The 22,140-nt window shown below is 47.1% G+C and overlaps 1 protein-coding gene across 9 annotated transcripts in view; it reads right to left on the bottom strand.

Moving 5' to 3' along the window:
* CHGB (chromogranin B) overlaps positions 1-22,140 on the bottom strand; it is a 79,555-nt gene that overhangs the window by 7,272 nt on the left and 50,143 nt on the right. For 2 of the 9 annotated variants that reach the window (XM_075088320.1, XM_075088318.1), the window contains exons 1-2: positions 3,383-3,498; positions 412-518 (exon numbers count right to left, since the gene is read on the bottom strand). The exons of 3 other annotated variants lie outside the window; for them this stretch is intronic. Coding sequence is in view for 2 of the 6 variants with exons in the window: in XM_075088315.1 (XP_074944416.1) it covers positions 3,383-3,431 (49 nt within the window). In the remaining 4 variants the exon portion in view is untranslated. Of the gene's footprint in view, positions 1-256; positions 360-411; positions 519-3,382; positions 3,550-22,140 lie in introns of those variants that run through there. 4 more of the 9 variants (XM_075088321.1, XM_075088319.1, XM_075088315.1 and 1 more) reach the window with 3 other exon arrangements.

The following is a 22,140-nucleotide window of genomic DNA, read 5'->3' as shown; positions in this document are numbered from 1 at the left end:
AGAAGGAAATTGTTGCAAAAGAAACCTCCATGCTGCTTTATTTTGCCATCACTGTTCCAATATGTCTCCAGCTGGTTAATGAGCTTGGCTGCTGTGCATTATTAGTAAACGGTGTCAATTCTCATCCACCTCGATATTTGCAGAAATGAAGTTAAGCAAGTCTGCCAGCCACACGCAAGTATGTAGAAGCAAGCCTTATTTTATCATGGCTTCACAGACTTACCGCATGGTTTGTTATCACAGTACACAAACTTACAGCTTGGGGTGCAGTTCTGAAGTTCTTACACAAGTCAGGATAGTCTTAAATACATCTATCACCCTCTTTGCCATACTGCTTCATTGAGACAGTGAGAGAACTTCTGTAACAGATGAACACAAATCAGATTATGGAGACGAAGGACGTCAGTTTACCTTACAGCATCAGAAGAACTAACACTGCCCCAAGGAAGTTTCCTGTGAAGCAGACAAGCACACGTAGTCTCATGCTATTGAAAGCAGCGAAATCTTCTTTTCTGTGTCTGCAGAGGAAGCAGGCATCCCGTTAAACACTGGCTCTGTGTGTAATAATTGAACACAATATAATAACAACTCTTCTTGATATTTCTACTGTCTTCTATTTTTGCTCACCCAAACACATATGTAGGTAGGAATGTGCTTCTCCAGCCTCCATCTCTTCCCTGTGTATACAACTGTGATCAAGGAAGGGAACCCACACAAGGATAGCACAGAAGGGATTCCCCTAAAATAGCACTACATCCCTAACCCATCATTTCCCCAGAATGCCAAGTGGTGTATGGGGGAGATGGTGCCATACAAAGCCAAACCTCTCCCCCATCTTTTGCATTCAGTGCTGAGTCAGGTTTCAGGTTACTTCATTTACTAACCTAGTATGCAAATAACTACCACACTGCACAGTGGTGATGCCACAGCAGTCTAACCTGCCTGCACCCTCCATCTGAGCACAGAAGATAAAGATATGTGTACACGTGGGGGCAGAAGACTGGCAGCAAAGTCCCTTCTACTAAAAAAAAAAAAAAAGTTGTTCACTAAAAGGAGTAACCTTCCAATCCCACAGGGGTTGGAGACACTGCTTTTATGGCACGAGCTCCTCAAGCTCACCCCTTACATGTAAGCAGAGGGGATGACCTACTTCATCGCCTCTTCTTGACGAGGCTCCTCTGGTCCTCCAGCACATGAGAAATCATGACACACACAAGGGCAAACAACTGATTTTGTCCTTTTATTGATGCTGCCACAGCACGTCTCCTGTGAGTTATACTCAGTCGATGTGGTAAAGCACAGAACAGACAAACTTCTGAACATCTTTTGCTATTAGAGTTGCCAGCTTCGGGCTGCCTCTCAAGCACTATGCTAGCGTTGCGGAAATATAAAGTCAGACTGTACTCACTGCCTTTGCTCTGTCATTCCAAAGCTCCCAACTCTCCAAGGAGATTTACAGATAGATTAATGACCATTACGCAAGTGCTTGGTTAATGATGAAAAGCTGACATGCACAGACAAAGAGGAAGCATTAGGCTATCATAACAATGTCAGAAAAAGCAAATGGTATTGGACATATGTCATATTAACCTGCCCGTAGGAACAAAATGAATATCCAATCCATCCCAGAGCCTGAAATAATATATTGAGGCAGCTGCTCTGCCGGAGCTGAGACAGGAAGCCTGTGGGGAGCCAGCATGCCCCACTTCACGCCAGTGCTGGCAGCGCTAGCCCATGCCAGCTGACATGAGCTCCCTCATGGCCCTCTGCCAGCTGGAGATGGCTGACCAACATCTCTGCCTGCCTCTCTATGTGTGCTCAGGAAGGGTGAAGCCATCACCCCAGCACTGCCAACACTGTCAGGTGGCAGGGCACCCGATGACTGGGGAGGAACACAGCAGACGGCACAACTGCAAGGTTTCACAGCAGAAACAAAGTCAGAGCACACACCAAGATGGAAATCCTTCCTGTACAGAAAACCAGACCACAGACCCACAAAGTAAAGCAAAGCCCTGGGTCCGCTTCCCCCTCCTGAACCAAATCTGCCCAGGCAGTTACAACCAGATTATTTGAGTTTGCGGAAGTGCTGAGAGCTGATGAAGATCACGAAAAAGGATGAGAAATGCACAACAAATTCACACAGCTTTTGCTTGCCTCTCCAAGATTGGGACAGATCTTTCGGTGGGTCCACGACAGAATCCCCACAGGGCTTTATTTCATTAATGCCAATGACTCAGTGCAGTGCTCATGAAAACGTCAGCAAAAACCCTTCATAGGAAAGATGACAGAAACTGGCATATTGATTTGCAGGACAGCTAGTAAGTTCCTGAAGTTACTACTTCACCGATTCCCAGCCCCAAACAAACTCCTTAGTTCATTGATTCTGGCTGACATTTAAAAGCAAGATAGCCAAAAGGATGTAAAGAGGTACCTGACCTGTTTGATGACATAAATAGGAAAAAATATTTGGTAAGAAATCCCCATGGGGTCTGTGGAATAAGTCTAACCAGCTTCTCTGTGTCAGGGCCTCTCCCCTCATCTTCCACCCTCCCCTCTGACTACAAAAAAGGCACGTGAAGGTAGTCAACTTCATTCAAGAGTTTCTGTACAAGTCCCAGAAGCTTTTCCACGTGGAGACCTCTAATATACCCAAAGCCAAATTACTCAACCTGGAATAACACTAATTCTTTCAAGAAATGATGCAGTATGCATAAATAGCTACAAAGCCAAGCAATCACCTCATCCTATTGTGTTTAATCTTCATTTCACTGTATGGTTTTAATATTTAGTGCCACACGCCAAAACAAAAATTCTGTTAAAGCTGCAGACCTGCTACTTTACAATCACCTCCCAGTATCAAGAACTAGCAGGCAAAAATCTCGTGGCACCGCTCGAATAAAATTATACCGAGAAGCCTTCGTGGAAAATAACTGTATGGAGCGAGGAAAAACAGAAGTAGCCGACTAGCCCTCCCACAGCATGGGGGAACGGGCCGGTTGCCATTTACCCGGCAGCGGCGATCAGAGGGGTGGCGGCAGCCGGGGCACCCCTCGGAGTGGCCGCTGTGGCGCTGGCGCCTTCCTCAACCCCCGCCTTACCTCACCCTTCATCCCACAGGGCCGTCCGGAGGGTGACCAGGGTGACACAGGGCGGGCCGGGCATGACGTCATACACCCACCGATGGCGACACCCCTCCGGCAGCGGGGAGCTCCACCGCTTTTCAAAGACAAGCCCCTCCATCCCCCTCAAACCACCCCGCGCCCGGCGGGGATTTCCACTCGCCGCTCCCTCACGGCGAGGGCAGGCTTCGCCGGACACGCCGCTGAGGGAGCTCAGCGGCCACCCTCCGCTAGCGGGGGGCCGCGCCCTCGCTCCCGCTCACCTGCCAAGGCGACGGCCCCCAGGAGGCCGAGCAGCACCAACCGCCCCATGCTCCGCTCGGCTCCGCTCACCTCGGCTCGGCTCGTCGCTATATAAAGGGGGGAGCGGGGGCGGAGGAGACGGGGGGGGGGGATCCGGCCGGGAGCCTGCGTCACTCTGAGCCCCCGGGGGCGGCGCCGCCGCCTTGTCCTCTCCCACTCAGCGGCGCCGCCCGCAGCGCGGGAGCCCCGCGTGCCCCCGCCGCAGGCCGCCCCCTTCCTTCCCCCCCATCCCGGCTCCCCCGCCTCACCGGTACGAGGGCAAGCTTCTCCGCAGCTGGGAAAGCCGAGCCCATTTTCCCTTCCTTTGCGACTACCACATCTCTTCCTCCTGCCCCCCGCCTAATATTCCTAATACCCCTTTACATTTCCTCAGAAGGGGAGAAAAGCGGGGTCTCCCTGCCCCTTTCTCGAGCTCTGGGGATGCGGTATCATCCTCGGGTCTTTCCCACCGTAAGAGGGTGCTGAGCGTCTACCTACAGGCAGGAGGTGCGGTAATCCATCCTGCTTGAACAGGTTTCACCAGAAATCACCACTGCGTTTTCACATCCATTTCCAGCCAAAGCCTCTTCAGATGCTGCAGCAGCCTTTCTTTTTTTTTTCCCTGCAAGGTTTATGTTCCTTCCACTCAAATCATTCCCCCCCCCGCTGCCACACACAGCAAACCCAGAACTAGAGAATGACTGCAAAGTGATCCCCATTCTTATGTCATCTGGTGAGTGAACAACACACAGTGTTCCTCAAGAGTTTTACCAAGGAAATCACTGCTCTTAGCATCCAGCTCCACAGTCAAACCTCGTATTTACTGTAATGATGCTCTGAGAGCCAGAGCAAAATCTACAAAGATCAAGTTTTACACAATTTTCTTAAACAGCCTCCACTGTACTGATTAGTCCTTGATGGACTGGAAAGCACAAGTGACAAGCTATGATGAGCTCTCCACAGCAATTCTGAACACTCCCCCCCAGTTTCCTTCAGAGCCTGGCAAAGGCACTGTAACCCCAGGACCTGTTTTGCTTTTCCATTTATTAACTCTTAGAAAGCCATCTCCAAATGATGTGTATTTTTCAGTTGTTCTTTTTTGATTGTTCTCAGTGCTAAGCAGATGGCCCTTTAATTGCCAGTGTTCATGGAGGACAATGGATCTATACAGCAAAATGGCAGTTATATCTATTATCGTTCTGTGTACTGACTACTATATTGTGTATTAACAATGCCAGGCTTCTGTAACCATATATCCTTTAAACATATAAAACAAGGCTCAAGGACACAACACTCCAGTAAAACTCACATGCAGCTTCATCTGTGCATAAAGGAAGCCAGGAACTTCAGCTCCATTTGAAGGTTGTTTTAGAAGACAGCCTTTAACTCCAGGAGGCAAAGCCAGATACCTTGTTCACCTTGCATTCAGATTACAGTTTCTCCAGAATAACAGAACCCGGTTACCTGGCCACCATGAAAAGCAAATCAACACTGCAACATCTTCTCTGCTTCCTCAACCTCCTCCTCCTGCATGCCATTCCCGTACTGCCTATACGAGCCCCATCTCCACAGATAGATTTTTCTTTGGAAATCACCAGCCTTGACTGTGGAAAGTCGAGAGCCAGATTCAAAAGACTACGAAGAATTTCACTGGCTCCAAGGCCCCCATGTCCTCCCCTGTCTGTGTGAGGATTCAGCCTGGCCTCAACATCTTCAGCTGCTCAAAAGAAAGAATTTTAGGTGAAACATTTGCCATTTAAGTGTTCTCTGCTTCCTCAGGCATATAAATAGCACTCTCTAGTTATCCTTGTGTAACTGCTCTACTCCAGCATTTGTCGGCTGTACTTATCTTGGACATGACAGCCAAAAGGAGCAAGTGATAAAAAGATGCTGAATAAAAATAGCCAGCTATTTTAGTATCTATGAGGTAGTCATACTAAGTACCTGTGTCACATAAGTCCTGTTGATAGTCAGTACAACCACCACTACAGAAGCCTTCTTGCTGCAGAAGAGACAGCTGAGATGAAGGAGTCCCACACCCCTACCCCACATAACTTCTAATCCATCCCTTGGGCTGCAGCGGCAATCACTGGAGCTTCACGGCTCTTTTCTCTGTGCTGGTTGGTTTATTTATATTTGACTTGTAGGATTTCTCTGAGGGCACCTCAGCATTGTGTGGGCTGACCCCAAAGAATCAAAAAGTCCTGTATTTGCTGTTGATAAGAGAAGATGTTAAAACACTGCCAGGACATGTTTTGCCATCAGTTATATCAGGGCCTTCTAGAAGCACATGTTAATGCCTTCAGATTTTATCAGAATCAAGGTTACAAACATTTGCAGGTTTTGCAGGGGTCACCCAAGAGGTCTGTGACAGGAGCAGGGTCAGAACTGGATAGAGTATATCTAATCCCATCTTTAGCACCCAAGGGTAGGATTTCAAAACATGATCCCACAGACTTTTCTGCCAGTGCTGGAAAATAGACAGAGAATCACAGAATCCCAGGTTGGAGGGGACCTCAGGGATCATCTAGTCCAACCTTTCTAGGAAGAGCACAGTCTAGACAAGATGGCCCAGCACCCTGTCCAGCCAAATCTTAAAAGTGTCCCACGTGGCCGAGTCTACCGCTTCCCTGGGGAGATTATTCCAATGATTGACTGTTCTCACTGTGAAAAATTTTCCTTTTGTGTCCAATCAGAATCTCCCCAAGAGCAACTTGTATCCATTCCCCCTTGTCCTCTCCGTGTGACTTCTTGTAAAAAGGAAGTCTCCATCTTCTTTGTAGCTACCCCTTAAGTACTGGTACGTGGTGATGAGATCCCCTCTAAGCCTCCTTTTCTCAAGGCTGAACAAACCCAGTTCTCTCAGCCCATCCTCATATGCCAGGCTTCCCAGTCCTTTGATCATCTTGGTGGCCCTTCTCTGGACCCCTTCCAGCCTGTCCACATCCTTTTTGTATAGCGGGGACCAGAACTGTACACAGTACTCCAGGTGTGGCCTGACAAGCGCTGGGTAGAGTGGGAGACAAGAATCCAAACACTTTGCCCACAGTTAATTAAGTCAGCCTATATTTTCAAAACAATGTTGCTTCACATGGACTTTTACAGTCAGGTATCAGCTGGCATGAGCTTCCCCTCAGATTAGGAAAGAGATGTGACTGCATTCCATCAGGATTACAGCAGAAGGTGGCATATTTCACTCGATCAGTTGAATGGCACACCCCAACCTCCCTTCTCAGATGTGTCAGAACTTTGATTGCACTGATATACATGCCTCAGAATGTTGTGACAATCTATTGCTCTATGAATAAACATTATTTATCCTGCTGGATTCTCTCAAATACAAACGCTTTTAAAAAACCCCACGTTTGGCTCATCCTAGAACCTAGATCTTCAGACAACAAGTGAATTTCTGTGCCTGAGCTCCTTCTAAATTGAGAGGAGACTGCTTGGGGAGTATGAGGATTGCTCTCCTCTAATTAGATGTACTAGTGGGATTATCGTCATTCCTGGATGCCAATTAGTTTTCATGGAATGAAAATCCTGCAGCCTATTTAATGAACACACTCATGTCTTCCATTCAGAAGGAGCTAAGGGGATGGATCTGGAGAAAAACACCAATCAAATCTGAAAAGCCAGCACCTCAAGGGACATCATCTATGTAGCTTCACTAATGGCAGCAAAAATCCTTTCTATGCATATGCAATGCCAGTTGCACCATAACGGATAATGGAGTTGCACAGATGCTTCAGCTTCACTGCCATTACACATTACCATATATATATTTACCCATAGCTCACTAGTACTGGCTGTTACAGTGGCTTAGAACTGGTGCATCATGTAGTTGAACCATGTCCCAGGAATTCAGTTATCATCTTAGTTAACTCTATAGTGAGACAGGATCAGGTGCCCGGCTCATCTATCTCTTCATACGGTAACAGACTTTAGAGGAGTTAAAATCCATCAGACACAAACACTGGAACAGGCCAGTGCTCAGTCAGATCATGTCTGTGCTGCATCCAGACAGGGGGCGTGGCAACGCAGCAGGAGTGCCTACGCCTGTATACATCCCAAAGTCTTTGCACACCTCCAGTCAAAGCCTTTGTGAGAGGTGGCAATCATGACCACACTCAGACCTCCTCCTTTTTATTGAGCAAAGACTATTTATCCTGTGTCAGGCAACTGCAGTGATGCTGATGAATGGAGCTTGTTTGTTGAGCCACGGAAGGATCCAACAAACAACAGGGACAGAGTTATCACAAACAGTGTCTGCTTGAGCTGAATCCATGGGAGACGAAATTATACTGCTGTTAGATAAGACAAAATGCTTCTAAGCACACCCTGCAGCAGCCTGTGCTTGGGTGGACTGGGCTGGTACATTTTGTTACTTGTAACGGGTGGTCAGTCTGCACATTTTGGTTTAACGTCTCTGTCATCCAAAACCCAACAGTGATAAAAAATGCACCCTCACAGCAGAACTGAGCCCACAGGATGCAAATTATCTGAATGCACTGAGATATAAAACCACCTAATTCTGTATTTATACAATAACCAGCTCCAATTTAAATCTCAAATGCACATATTTTACCTCCACTGACATATTTTTGGGACATTTTTCCCGTGAAAGTTAAACACACCTGTCACTGCCTGTCGCCTTAGCACATGGTATCAGTGAACCACCCAGCAAACTGAGCTCCAGTTGAGAGACAGAGAAGCTCTGAAGAGACCCTGGGTGATACAGATATGTCATTTCTGTAGTGTGGGCCACTCTCTTTTTCTTTCTTTCTATATTTATATAGTACTTCATGCAGTGGCGTTTTGTTCATGCCATGTACTCTCATGCAGTATGGAAACAACTGGTAGAAACTGACTATTAGTCTTTAGTTGCAAAGACTTCATTAAATGAAAATCTAAAGAATCTACAGGATATTTCTGCTTCAGAACCAAGAGAACCTTAAAGGTTCAGGTTGACTCTTCTTGAATTGTCTTTCTCCTTTTCTTTTAATAAAAGATTTTGCTCTTCTCTGCCATGCAGGATCCTCCTAGCTCCACTTTGGTGAAAACCTATACCACAGAATGAGGTCAAATGTTACATGGCCAATCTGAAAAAAGGTTTAAAATATGCCTACAATACATGTTACAGGGTCTTAAAAATACATGCACAGACACTGCTATGGTCTTCTGGAAAAAGCCCTATGTCAGCTGATAGAAATCTTCAGAGCCTGTGGATATACTTACAGTCTACAGAAGCTGTAAAGATATCACCAGAAAAAAAAAGAACAAAACAAAACCCAAACCCAAAACACAGGTAAGTGAGAGAGGAAAGATCAAGTGTAAACAACCGTTTCCCCAACATCCCAGGTCTTCCACGCAGACATCTTCACATACTCCACTCACATACCCCTATCTCCCCTGAGTCATTCCTCCCTCAGTGTTTGTCAGCTCAGGTGGGAGAAATCTAGATTATGCTGCAATACAAAAATAAACACATAAATAAAAAGCAGGCTTTGGGGCCTACAGAACAAAGGACAATTTTTTCATACTGCACCGTCAGCATGATCACCACTAAAAACCAGCACCACTTCCTAGGTCCTTCCCTGACAGCAACTTGCCAACCTTGCTTGGTCCAGTTAGAAAATGCAACTTAGCTCTTGCAATTACACTGGTACGGCACCCAAGATGTGAAACAACATGTACATTTCCTGCCCTCCTACAAGAGAAAGTCAGAATTTGCCTAATACCATTGCACCACTGGGATTCTTAGTCACAAGTCTCTGTATTATCCATGCTGCAAATTCTCACCTTAGTATAAATTCCTGATTTACTGTCAGAAAATGATGTGCAGGAATCCCAGTCAAAACCTGCCATTCCAGATGAACCAATCATCAAGCTAAAATGCAGCTTTGGATCCATGGGAGCCCTTACATGATTACTCATGGCTTAATAAATTTGGCTATGACTAAATCCTCTCCCAGCCTCAGCTGTAATGAAATTGCCTTGCTGACAACAGCAGCAACCTCCGCAGCCCCAGACACTTCCTCCTCTGCAAGGGGGGAGGTAACAGCACCTCAGTGCCCTCCTCACCAGAGAAGCACCCCTGAAAGCCACCAGCACATCTACCCAGCCCAGCTTTCGGATGCTTGGCATCACTGCAGGACCAGAGCGCCCAGGCAGCTGATGCCCAGAGAGCAGCCTGAGAGCTGTGGGGCATCTCACCCTCTGGCCTGAGCACACTGGAGCTGCACACCTGGACCCTCACCCCACAGAAAAACCCTGCCCAACCCCCTGACCATTTTTTTAAAATATGCAGTTAACCACAGTGGTAACCTCAATGGTGAAGAAGTTTGGGGCTTTTTGCAGTAGATTGTAAAACAGGACGGAAATTTCTTTCGGCAAGCAAAATACTGACTTAAGCCCTCATATTTTGAGTGCTGCTTGTCATTAGGCAAAAATGACTTCTACAGTTGCCTTTGCACTGCAACTAATTTCATTTAGGCAATGAAATAGCCCAATTCAGTGTTTCTGCCTGCATTTTGTCAACTGTGTATGTTTCATTTAATATTTACAGACTGAGGCACTAGTCTGGCTTACTTAGTAATTAATTTCTTTAAATATTTATAGCACTTTGACTCTCAGCAAGGGTTCTGTTTGTAAGAACAATATTGTTCTGTGGATGATATGTCATTTCAAAGGCAATTTTCAATTTTGTAAGATAAAAATATAAATAGATTTCTGCAACAGACTCTTAACGATTTCAAAGGAAACTTTATTGCTGAACAATGTATGTACTGAAAAAAAAATCCCATTATGCCCTTGTATGTAATTCCAGACTGAAAAGACAGTGCTGAGAGATCTATTTCATGACACTGTTACTCACACAGCAAAAGGAATTGCCAAAGACATTTCCAATCACCTCTTTTCAATTGCCACTGGCACTAAAAACAGAAACCCAGCTGCAAAAAGACCCTATTAAAGAGAGTGCAATATCTGCAAACTGCAAGAGGAGATTTTCCCAAGATCTCTTCCCACTAGAATATCGTTTTTTTTCTTTTGCACACCCTGATTTCAAGACTGTTATGGTGTCTGTGTGAAAGCTGTGTGCCTATAAAAAAGGCTTAAGAGGCTTAAGCCTAAAGGCAGCCTTGGGAACTGAAAATACCTGGCAGATACCCCATTAGTGTAAATTGCTGTAGATGTGTGAGTTTTCAGGCATTCCCTCCTGGGTAAGATGATAACTACCTATATTTGTGATGTAGGGACAATTTTCCAGTTAGTTATAATACCTCTGCAAAATGCCATATGGACAAAGTAGGGCCTGTCAGGGATGTTGCCCTCCTCACACGCAACCCCCTTCTTCAAGGGACACCACCACCCTTCTACTCCTCAGTTTCTTCCAGTCTCATCTACCCCATTATGACTCCAGGGACAGATAACTCACCTCAACAGTGAGGCAGAGGAAGCAGAGGAACTGCATTTCAGCACTGACCAGATGTTTTGCAAAACACCCTCCCTGCCACTGCAGCATACCAGCCAGGAGAGCACTCACCCTGGCCTCTGGAAAAGCAGCCACCATAATACGTAAAGTCAGTAGGAATGAGCAGCTGGGAGTGAGAACTATCAGCAGGAAAAAGCCCACTGCTTTTTCTCTGCAAGCCAAATGGCAGTAACTACTTCTCCTTGCAGGAGGAATGTCCACAGTTTGCCTCCCCAAAAGTGAAGGCTTTCAAATGCAACTTAAACCTTCCCTCCAACCCTGCAATAACCAAGAAAGCACCCTCTCGAGGATAATCAGAATCTTTTCAGAGTAGAAGAGCTATTCTGCAAGAGGTAGGATTAATGACACATGAATTCAATGATTTTGAATGTGTCCCCTTTCTCCCCATGGATCCCAGCTTGCTCCTGCATCCCAGCCTGGCCATCCACCTGCTCCAATGCCATCCTGACCTCCCCCCTCTTGTCCCAAACATTTTGGGACAAGTGCTGAGTGACCAGCTGGCAGGATGGACATGAGCTTACTGACTTACTTGTCTTTCCCTCAGGAAGGCATAATCTGGGTTCTTCTTCTCTATCCACTGCCAGTAACATTAACTGAGGCCCTTCTCTTCAAAAACGGATGGTCACAAACCTTCTGGCTTTGCTACCTCTGTACAAACAAGGCCCACAGCACTGGCATACCAAAGCTCCAAGCACAGATGCTACACGTGGATCCCATGAGCCCACACCAGGGCCACAGCTCTGTCCTTTCTCCAAATATCTCTCCCTGGTCAGAGAGAGGAGCACGGTCTGGTAGAAACTTACCTCCACACTGCTTGGCACTCATTCATTATCCCATCCATCTAGTTAGTCTCAATGAGAGGTTTATGACTTCGTGGCTGCCAGACGGTGGATATTGGTTTCCTGTTGCACTCCCTGGAGAAGCACCAATTTTCAAGGCGCAGCACTTACTGCAAGCAGTGGAGGTTCACTGCAGCTGGCACCTGGCAGCCTGTGGGCAGGACCAGGGAGACAGCAATGGGCATCCACCTGGATGTGATCCTGTGCCCCCTGCTCAAGCAACATGGTTGGACAAGATGATCTCCAGAGGTCCCTTCCAACCCCTACCATTCTGTGATCTTTGCTGACATTCAAAATCCCATCACACGCATCTGCCTCTGCAGCCTTCCAGCCAAAAACCCTTACAATGTGCTGCAGGCCCCCAGACAGGGATGTAAAGCCAGCACATAGCTTGCCACGGCATATAGAAAAAAGCTCTTTCAAGATTAGATGTCCTCACAAGGTGGGAACCGGCAGATGCTGAGAGCCATGACATGTTATTCAGGGGTACTAATGTGGCAACCTGCCACCACTTCCCTCTCCAGACCTTGAAAAGGTGGCCTTGACCAGCTGGGATCCCAGCTCCCATGGGAAGGGGGTGGTGCCAGCTCTCCCTGGGGTCCTTAAAAGCTTTGCTGCCATTTTTGTTGGGCACTACCTGGTCTGCAAGCCCGTCTCTTGAAAAAACAAGTGTAGGACATACTCCTTGGCACAATCTGTCTGGATTTCCAGTCAGTGTCCATGCCTGCTCCCTTTGGCTTGGCCCCTTATCTCAGCCTTAAGCAACACACCAGAGTTTCCTTAGTCTTTCTGCTGGCAGCCAGTGCTGCACATGCTCAGACAGGAGGCACTTGGGGGGTGACTCAGTCCAGCCACTCCACATCACATTTGAAAGGCTGAGCAGAAAGCATTTTAAACACTCTGGGAAGCAAAAAATACATGTCCTGGTGCAAGCTCAAATGAAAGACCCAGCATCCAGTAGTAACCCTGGGAGCAGAGAGGTGATGCAGCAGGAAAAGCAGAAAAAGTGACCCTGAAAGAGACCTCTGCTACCCTGGACATGAGGAACAGCAAGCCATAGCGGGTGGCTTCACCAGCTCTCACACAAGGCATACTGAGCCTGCAAAGTGTCATGCCCTGGCTTTGGGAAGAGACAGTTGCCACACATCTCCTCCTCCATGCAGACCTGTGTTGGGTGGCCACCTCAGGGGGGGATATTTCAGCTCAAATGGGTCAAGTGTGGCAAACTTACACTGGGAACAAAAGTAATAGGACACTTGTTGAAAGTTAAGAGCTGCCCAAACAGCATGTATGGGTGACTGTCCCACCCAGACTAAGCAGCCCTGAGAACAGCCCAGGACCACCCCAGTCCACAGGCTACTCTTGGTTGCAGCCTAACAGATATTGCTGCCTTGCAGCAATATAGCCAATCCCTCCTTACTAAGGGCATCAGGGCCTCCCCCAGCCCCAAAAGGGCAACCATGCAGTTGATCCCTATCACAACCTGCTACCCTCTCCAGGACCTCACAAATGGGTCTGTTTCAGCCTTAATAACATCAGCAGCCTTGTTCCTTGCTTGGAGGACATGGCTGTCAAGCATGCCTGCTGCACTCAAACACCGAATGAGAAGCATCTGCACTTATTCAGCTTCATTTGTTTCTCCTCGCGGCAGACTGGGTGCTGACGCTCTCTCCTCTCATCAAGTGCCAGTGCTGCAGAGGCACCCCATGGTAGTGGGGATGGGAAGAAGGGGCCCAAAAATCGTTCCTACCCTTATCCAGCACACCACTGGATCTTGAGCTCGAAGCACTGCTGCCTCTGGAAAGACTCCCCCAGCCTTCAAAATAGCTCTTAGCCACAGTCTGTGTCTCCTTATCACACTTTTGTTTTTTCCCAGTAATTCACGTGCAACAAGTTTATTCTTGAACATCAGACAACCAGCAATAACACTCAGGGAGACAAAAAACTAGATGTGCGACTTGTATACAAACACACATTTCTCATCACTCTATGTGGTACTCGCTTAATGGGTACATCTTTCTTGTTTCCAGCACCAATATGTCTCAAAACTAACACCAACATTTCCATACCAAAGCAAGAACTCAGATCACACCCCCCACCCTAAGAAAACCAAAGCAAAGCAACTCCCCTATAGATCCAGCCGCCCTGTGGAGGGAAGAGGTGCTTTGAGAATATGTAGACAGTTATCCCACAGCCACCTTCAGCTGTGCCCTGACCCTCTTGGCCCCCAGCCCATGCCCAGAGCAGTGATGCTCCCTCAGGGACCCCCCAGACCGAGGAAGGGTGCGGGGACAAGGGCATGAGAACACACTGGCCTCATAGAGTACATGCTGAGTTGCTTCTTAAACAAGGGGGCCTGGATCACAGACACAAAACCATCTTGTTTCAACCCCTATCTGCAGCCTTTTTAGGGGAGTTGCTGTTAGGCAAAAATGTGGGTGTAAATGCCCTGTCCTCTGAAGCTCTCAGATACCCAGAACAACCTGCTGGGAACTCAGAACAAACCAATCTGTGAAGGTCACACTGAAAATGTGTTGCAGGGCATAGCATTGATCTCCCTTATCCTCACCTCAGTATCTTTAATCATAGAATAATCCTGTTTCCCTGGTAAGAGGTGCTGATTTTAGCACTCATTTAGTAGCATTCCTGGCCCATGTACTGCATCTTACCCAGAAATGCCTCATTACAGATAACACTGGATACTGTTACCTGCCCTGAGGTTGACTGACATTTCCCATTACAAGAACCAACCTTCTAGTGTGAGTGAAACTTTGTTCAGCTTGACTGAGGTGATTTTCCATGCCAGGTGTTCTTTCATTACAAGACTTTCCCTCTTAATTCATAGCACCTGCAAATAAATAGGCCATTGCAAAGGCAATTTAAATAAAGGTTTGACCTTTCAGGCACGAGTTTTCTGCCTTTGGTTAGCTCCAGCTACTGTCTTAATCGCATCTTATTATTTTATGCTGTGTGCGATGTGCCAGTTTTTACTTTTAAGGAAGAAATGCTGGCATATGTTGTTGGCTAATAGATGTGTGGGGAGAAAAAGTCTTTAGGGAAAGCCTACAGACCAGGGTATTTTTAAAATGAACTTCTGTGTTGTGGGAAAACATGTCCCACACAAAATCACATACGCTCAATAATGAATTAGACACATTTATATAGGATGTATATTGCCTGTTGTACACTGATTTTAGCAACCTTATGTCCCTATATACACCCATGCATCCCAAAACACCTCAAACTCCTGGGGAAAGATTCTCCACTGGTGTAAATGGTCCTGGCTCCATTCACAGGCTGGAAGCTACTTCATTGATGCCTGCTGCAGGAGCTCAGCTGCCTTTCAGCTCCAGGATCAGGCAGGTCATTGGCATGAATCAGTGCCTCCCACTAGCAGTTGTGTGGGAGGGAAAATAAAAATTCTGTCAGAGTAGGCATCAGCGAGTCCATCAATACCAAACACCCTGGAGGAGCTCCAAGCCAAGGAAAGTGGGGAATGACTTAATAGCAGGAGGATTTGTCAAGGATGACAAAATAGTTTGAATCAGGCATTTATATAAGGTTTGTTCTGGGGACAGAGAAGCAGTGCTCACTGCCTTACAGACTTAGTCCAAAGATAAGCCCCAAGGCAACCCAGGCAGCTGGTGCACATGGGCAGGGGGCCTGCAGCAGTGCATCATCCCTCTGAGACACTGGTAGACGCTGGTACAGGTCAGCTGGAAAATACCCAAGCCAAAGTGCACACATCTCTAATGGACCTCGGGTGGGCTTTCGGTCTGGGCTGCGCTGCAGGGAAACCCTTTGGCACTGGCTGACAAGTCCTGTGTTCCTCCTACCTGGCATCAGTTTTGGCGTTGCTTGTCATACCCTATGGGGCTGTTGTTATTCCCCATCTTTTACTTTGCTTACACTTTTCACTTGAAGATCTTGTGGGATATTGTATACCCCAAGTCCTGAAGAGTCTTGTGGGGTTTAGGTGTTGTCCTAACCCAGGCTTGGAGTGCTGCTCCTCTGCTGTGAGCCAGGACACTTTCCTGAACAACCGGAAGGAAAAACAAGACCTTGGATTTCTTCTGCACCAAATGCCTTTGCAAAAGCAGCGTCTATATACTACCAGAGGGCACAAGGGGACAAACAGAGGTGACAGTGGGCTTGTGGGAAGCCCAAAGCTTAGGCACAGCTTTCTGGGAATAGCCCTGGGATGACATAGGGCATGCTGCTATAGCGGCTTATGCTGGGAGACGGAGGGGAAGTGGGCGGAGGGAACATGGGCTGTGGACGGGACACCTTTGCTGCTTCTGGCAGGGTCACAGAATCACAGAATGGTAGGGGTTGGAAGGGACTTCTGGAGATCATCTTGTCCAACCCCCCTGCTTGAGCAGGTACACCTAAAGCAGGGGGCACAGGACCGCATCCAGGTGGGATTTGAATGTCTCCAGGGAAGGAGAATCCACAACCTCCCTGGGCAGCCTGTTCTACTGTTCTGTTACCCTCACAGTAAAAAAGTCTTTTCTCATACTGAGGTGGAACTTCCTGTGTTCCAACCTGTGCCCATTGCCCCTTGTCCTGTCATTGGGCACTATTGAAGAGTCCAGTCCCACCATCCTGACACTCACCCTTTAGATATTTGTAGGTATTGATGAGATCCCTCCTCAGTCTTCTCCAGGCTGAACAAATCAGGTCTCTCAGCCTTTCCTCATAAGGAAGATGCTCCAGTCCCCTGATCATCTGGGTAGCTCTCCACTGAACTTGCTCGAGCAGTTCCCTGTCCTCCTTAAACTGGGGGGCCCAAAACTGGACACAGTGCTACAAATGTGGTCTCACTAGGGCAGAGTAGAGAGGGAGGATAACCTCTCTCGATCTGCTGGCCAGGCTCCTTTTAATGCAGCCCAAGATACTATTGGCCTTCTTGGCCACAAGGGCACAGTGCTGGCTCATGGTCAGCTTGCTGTCCACGAGCACTCCCGGGTCCTTCTCAATAGAGCCACTTTCCAGTAGTTCAGCCCCTGGCTTGTACTGGTGCATGGGGTTGTTCCTCCTCAGGTGCAGGACCTTGCACTTGCTCTTGCTGAATTTCATCAGGTTCCCCTCAGCCCAGCTCTCCAGCCTGTCCAGGTCTCATTGGATGGCAGCACAGCCTTCTGGTGTATCCAGCCACTCCTCCCAGCTTGGTGTCATCAGCAAACTTGCTGAGGTTATACTCTATCCCATCATCCCGGTCATTGATGAATATGTTGAACAGGACTGGACCCAGCACAGACCCCTGGGGAACACCACTAGTGACAGTCCTCCATCCAGACTGAGCCCCATTGATCATGACCCTCTGAGTTGTGTTGTTGAGCCAGTTCTCTATCCACCTCACTGTCCACTCATCCAACCAACACTCCCTCAGCTTACCTGTGAGGATGCTGTGGGAGGCAGTGTCGAATGCCTCACTGAAGTCAAGATAGACAACATCCACTGATCTCCCTTCATTGACCCAGACAGTCACACCATCATAGAAGGCTGTCAGGTTGGTCAAGCACGATCTTCCCTTGGTGAATCCATGTTGACTATTTCTGATAACCTTCTTGTCCTCTACAAGCCTGGAGATGACCTCCAGGATGAACTGCTCCATCACCTTTCCAGGGATGGAGGTGAGGCTGACTGGCCTATATTTTTTTGTGTTCTCCTTCTTGCCCTTTTTGAAGATTGGAGCCACATTTGCTTTCCTCCAGTCCTCGGACACCTCTCCTGTACTCCGCAACCTTTCAAAGATGATGGAGAGTGGCTCAGCAAGAACATCCGCCAGCTCCCTCAGCACTCGTGGGTGCATCTCATTGCGGCCCATGGATTTGCGAGGATCGAGTTTGCATAGGTGATCTCTGACCCAATCCTTCTCAACTGATGGTAAGTCTCCCTTCTTTCAGATTTTCTCTCTTACCTCTGGGGGCTGTGATGCCTGAGAGCCAGCCTTAGCAGTAAAGACTGAAGCAAAGGTGGCATTCAGTAACTCTGCCTTCTCTGCATCCTGCGTCGCCAGGGCTCCTTCCTTGTTCAGCAGTGGGCCCACTGTATCCCCAGTCTTCCTTTACTGCTGATGTATTTAAAGAAGCCCTTCTTGTTACCTTTGTCATGCTTTGCCAGATTTAATTCCATTAAATTAATTCCATTCATTGCAATGAGGGAGGAAACAAATGTGACTTGCACATGTGTAACCTTCGTAACAGGAATCAGAGTCCTGGCTCTGCCAGAGCCGCAGCAGCATGATTTAGGGAAGGTTGTGAAAATTCCCTCCTACAGCTGTTGGAGAGGGCAGGAGGGCAGCGAGAGCACCTGGGATCATCCTGCTGGGCAGCTCTGCCCTGGGATCAAACAGCCAGCCCCACTGAGCGGCAAGTCATGCTTAGCCTGGAGCAAGAGAAAAACAACAACTCGGAGGTATGTTTCCTACTGCACAAAGGTGCCACTTGCAAACCATCCCACCCAGAGCATGCACACAGCACATGCAACCACTGTGAGGAGAGTTTCAAGGAGACTATAACTTCAGGTGCATTTTTTTGCCCAGTGGCTAAATGTTCAGTGGTTACAGCTAAGTCTGCTTTTGAAAGCTGAACCAAAGCAGCCCAGCTGTCTATTGAGCTCACAATGGTGGAACATGTTCAGGTACAAAGTGGTCCAGCATTGCCTGGTTCCTTGCCTCCAGGGAAACAGTTTATTTCCTGCCTTAAATAATGTAGTGGAGAAAAAATAAAATGATGGGGTGGGTCACAGAAGCAAACAAAGTGAATGGAGAGAAACCAACAGCAAAGGGCTTCTGAGAAGATGATGATTTGTGCTTCAGCAAGTGCTGAAACCATGCAAGCATCAAAGCCAAGTCAAGTGCAAGCCAGGCAGAGAGGAAAGCACTTCAGCCCTTCAAAAGGAAACACAGTTTCTCTGAGGTTATTGCACAGGCTGGGGAGAAATGTACAGAACGTGGGACATTTCCATGAGGGCCTCATGCCACTCTTGGTATTGAAACAGCCAGAAAAAATAATGTTCTTTACCTGGAAAGAGCCATCATCTATCCACCCATGGATGGCCATACATCCAGGCCACTACTTCAGTCCTTCCAACGGCTGCTAAGCAGAGTTAGACCAAAACTAATGAGCCTCTGACTGCTTCTGTGGCTTCTTCCAGTCATGGAAGGCAAAGAAAACCCTCAAAAAGCAACAGGGTTGAAAATTCTTGAAATACTTGAAATTCAGGCAATAGCAACATGACAGGAAAATGCAGATATTTCACATAGCAACAGATACCCAGATAGTGTAAACTCATCAGTGTTATCAGGGGTCATGGCAGCAGCAAAGCTGGGACATGAACATTGGGACAGACATGCCTAAGGGCAGGAACATTTGCATGGGAGTGTTCATCCTTTTCTATATGTAGGGATAGGACAGAGAGACAGTTAAGTCACTTCAAAAGCACTGGTCCTTTCGAGTAAGAGCATGGGTTGGTTCATGTCTTTGACTCCAGAAGAGGTGAAAAATAACCACAGTGCAAGGACTTTCTATATGTAACAGCAACAACTATCTGAACTTCCTAGATGAACTTCTATATCCTAAATATAGATTCTCTCCCATCCCAAGATGGAATTTCAAGCTTCATGAACTTTCATTTGTTTTCTAAGAAGGTGCCCCAAGCACATAATTTCTGGTTTTATTAACAAAGGCCACAGATTTCCTCTCCTTCATTTTGCAACAACTGTGGGGACCCTGTCTATGAAGGCGGCAAACCTAAAAGTGCTTTGCAGTAGAATTTCCAACCATGCAAAGAGAATAACTTCGGCCAACTGTTTCCATCCACCAACCAGGATGCCAGACTATCACCCACCTAAACAAGTGCTGAACTGAGAGTCATCCCCTGTCCTTTCTCCTGTAGGTAATTCACCCTTCCTCAAAATTTAGCCTCTCAGTCACCTACCGTGCAAATCAGCATGGACACAGGAATCAGACTCATACTCCAAAGAACGAAATACAGTTAAGAAAAAACCCCCTCTCCTCTAGACAAAACCCGCATCAAATTTATCATCTGCTTCAGAGATGTTTATTCCAAGGGACTCCGTCTTTCCCTTTCTGTCTCAGCATGAGACACACATCTATTTTGACAGGCTTATTGACATGAGCTGAATATTGTACCTGGAAGTGAGCAGTGCACAGAAGAACTACAGGCACTCCTGATCATGAGGGCTGCAAACTTTTCAAAGTGCATGTTTCGGTAGCACAGAGCTTACCATGTCCTCTGCAAGATGCCAGCCAGGATTTGTAGATATGAATCATAATCCAAATTTTTCAGCTGCATCCATTCTGCGCTGCCTACATGGCTCTTTAAAATCGAACAGTTTCATGTTCTCGTCTGCCGGTATCTTATATTCATGCTCTTTCAGCAGCCACCTATTCTGTTTTGTCACTGCTTGCATCACATTTCCTAAAGGGCTAAATAGTAATTAGTACTCTCATACCTTTTCTTACTGCATCAGAAATTTCTAAGAAGAAAACTGGGATGTTAAAGGCAGTGGCTGTGCAGCTCCAAAAGCCTGGAGGAGCTGAAGCAGAAGCATGACCTCTCAAGAGGTGCCTCTGGCTCCTGGTGTGTAGAAAAGCAGCACGATCCTCCCACAGTGGGACCCCAGATTAAATTCCTGTGTGGACACGCACCTTTCAAACTAAGATTGCTTCATTTTGCCATCATTTAAAACCCTTAACAACAAATGAACAGCTATTCCCTTGAATGTTTTCTAAATTTCATTCAAAAAGCAGATAAAAAGACAGCAGCTCAGGTTTTGCCCGGCCCCAGAAGAAGCACCCTGTGTGCACCCTTTCTCCTCACAGCCCCAAAGAGGAACTCCAGACGGACACCTCATGTTTGTTATGAGTGGAGAAGGCCATGTCTGGCTCTGGGGCTGATCTAGGGTCAGACTAGAGTCCATTAGAATTTATTTTCTCTTCCTTCAAAACCCAGCACCTGCTCAAACATCAGTAGCAGCAGGACTCTCCTAAAGAACAGGAACCTCATATTTCGCTCCGAGATTTCTTTGTGGAAATTGTATGGGTTTGGCTTTTTTTCTTTTTTATTAAGTATCTGACTAGGAGGCCAGGTGGTTTTAGACCTAACCCAAAGCACAAACCAATTCATCACCAAGCCTAATACAGCAACTGAAGGGATTCAGATGCACTCCTCTGACTTCTCCAGCTCTCTCTTTCTGAGAGGTTATTTCCCTTAAAATGGCAGTTAAAAGGTTTTGCACAGCAACTCATATTTAACTGTGTGGAACAGCATAAATGCTGGTGAAAAATTGTAACTGACAACATCTGATTCACACTGAAGACATGCCTTGCTCCCTGTACAACCTTAGCAATAGCTCCCTACATCTGTCAGTACTAATGCCTCGTAGCTGTGACAGATGCATGGTGGTTAAGCAATGCAGGCTGGCAGGGAGAAGCTAGTACTATTACTGTAATTATTAATAGCACACTCAAGAGCATGTTCATTTTTTCCAGCTCTATCTATTGCTAAAGCAGTTTGTATTACCCTTCTCCATAATTTTTGCCTGCAGGATGCTTTTCCCTGGATTCTGACAGACCAACACCTGCAGATATATTTACTACAACGGAAGTGATGCTGGATCCTCATCTCAACACCTTTTTTCCCCCTAGCACCATTAACTTGAGTAGCTGGGGGAGCAGCTGAGGGTCTGCTCCAATATTTTGTGTGCCCTCCAGCACAGGCACAACACCCCTGCCATAAAAGCAAGCAAGCAACACATCAAGCAGAACCACCAAGAAGCCAGATGTATCATTTTCACTATGACTCAGGGACAGCACCCTCAACCCAGACAGTCCCAGTATAAATCTATTTGCAAAGAGAGACTGCACCAAGTCCAAAGATGTTGGCCATAATTTGCAGCCAGCTAGGCCAGCAGTGCCTCTTCTTCCTCTGGATAAAGTCAGCAGCCACCTTTCCACTGCCTTTGCTGGGAACACTTGCAGAGTGCAGCAGCTGCTGTCAGGGACTAGAAACTTGTCTCAACATTGTTGGCAGACAAGTTTCACTACTAAAGCCTGATCACTATGGAGCTGGGTGGAAGAGTTTAATCACCAAGGTCGACTCGGCAGGAATGTGCGCCCTGTTATCTCAGAGTACTCGTCCTCCACACATATGCCTGGGCCCAAGGCTGACTGGCAACATATGGGGGGGGCTCGGACCCTCTAGAACTTTCAAGCACCTTCTAGTGACAGTACTGGGCATTCACCCCACCACGGAGTGGAAGGCAGGGGTATGCAGAACAGTTACTGACTATGCAAGAGAGCAACGTTATAAAAGGGGAAAACAGCAGAGATGACAGGGGTGTGTTCTGGAACATCTCCCCCTCCACTGGCTTCAAAGA

The sequence above is a fragment of the Phalacrocorax aristotelis genome, chromosome 3, assembly GCF_949628215.1.
Source record: "Phalacrocorax aristotelis chromosome 3, bGulAri2.1, whole genome shotgun sequence".
Classification (NCBI taxonomy): Eukaryota; Metazoa; Chordata; class Aves; order Suliformes; family Phalacrocoracidae; genus Phalacrocorax; species Phalacrocorax aristotelis.
Note: the sequence above shows the minus strand (reverse complement) of the source record. Positions and strands in the feature narration are given on the sequence as shown.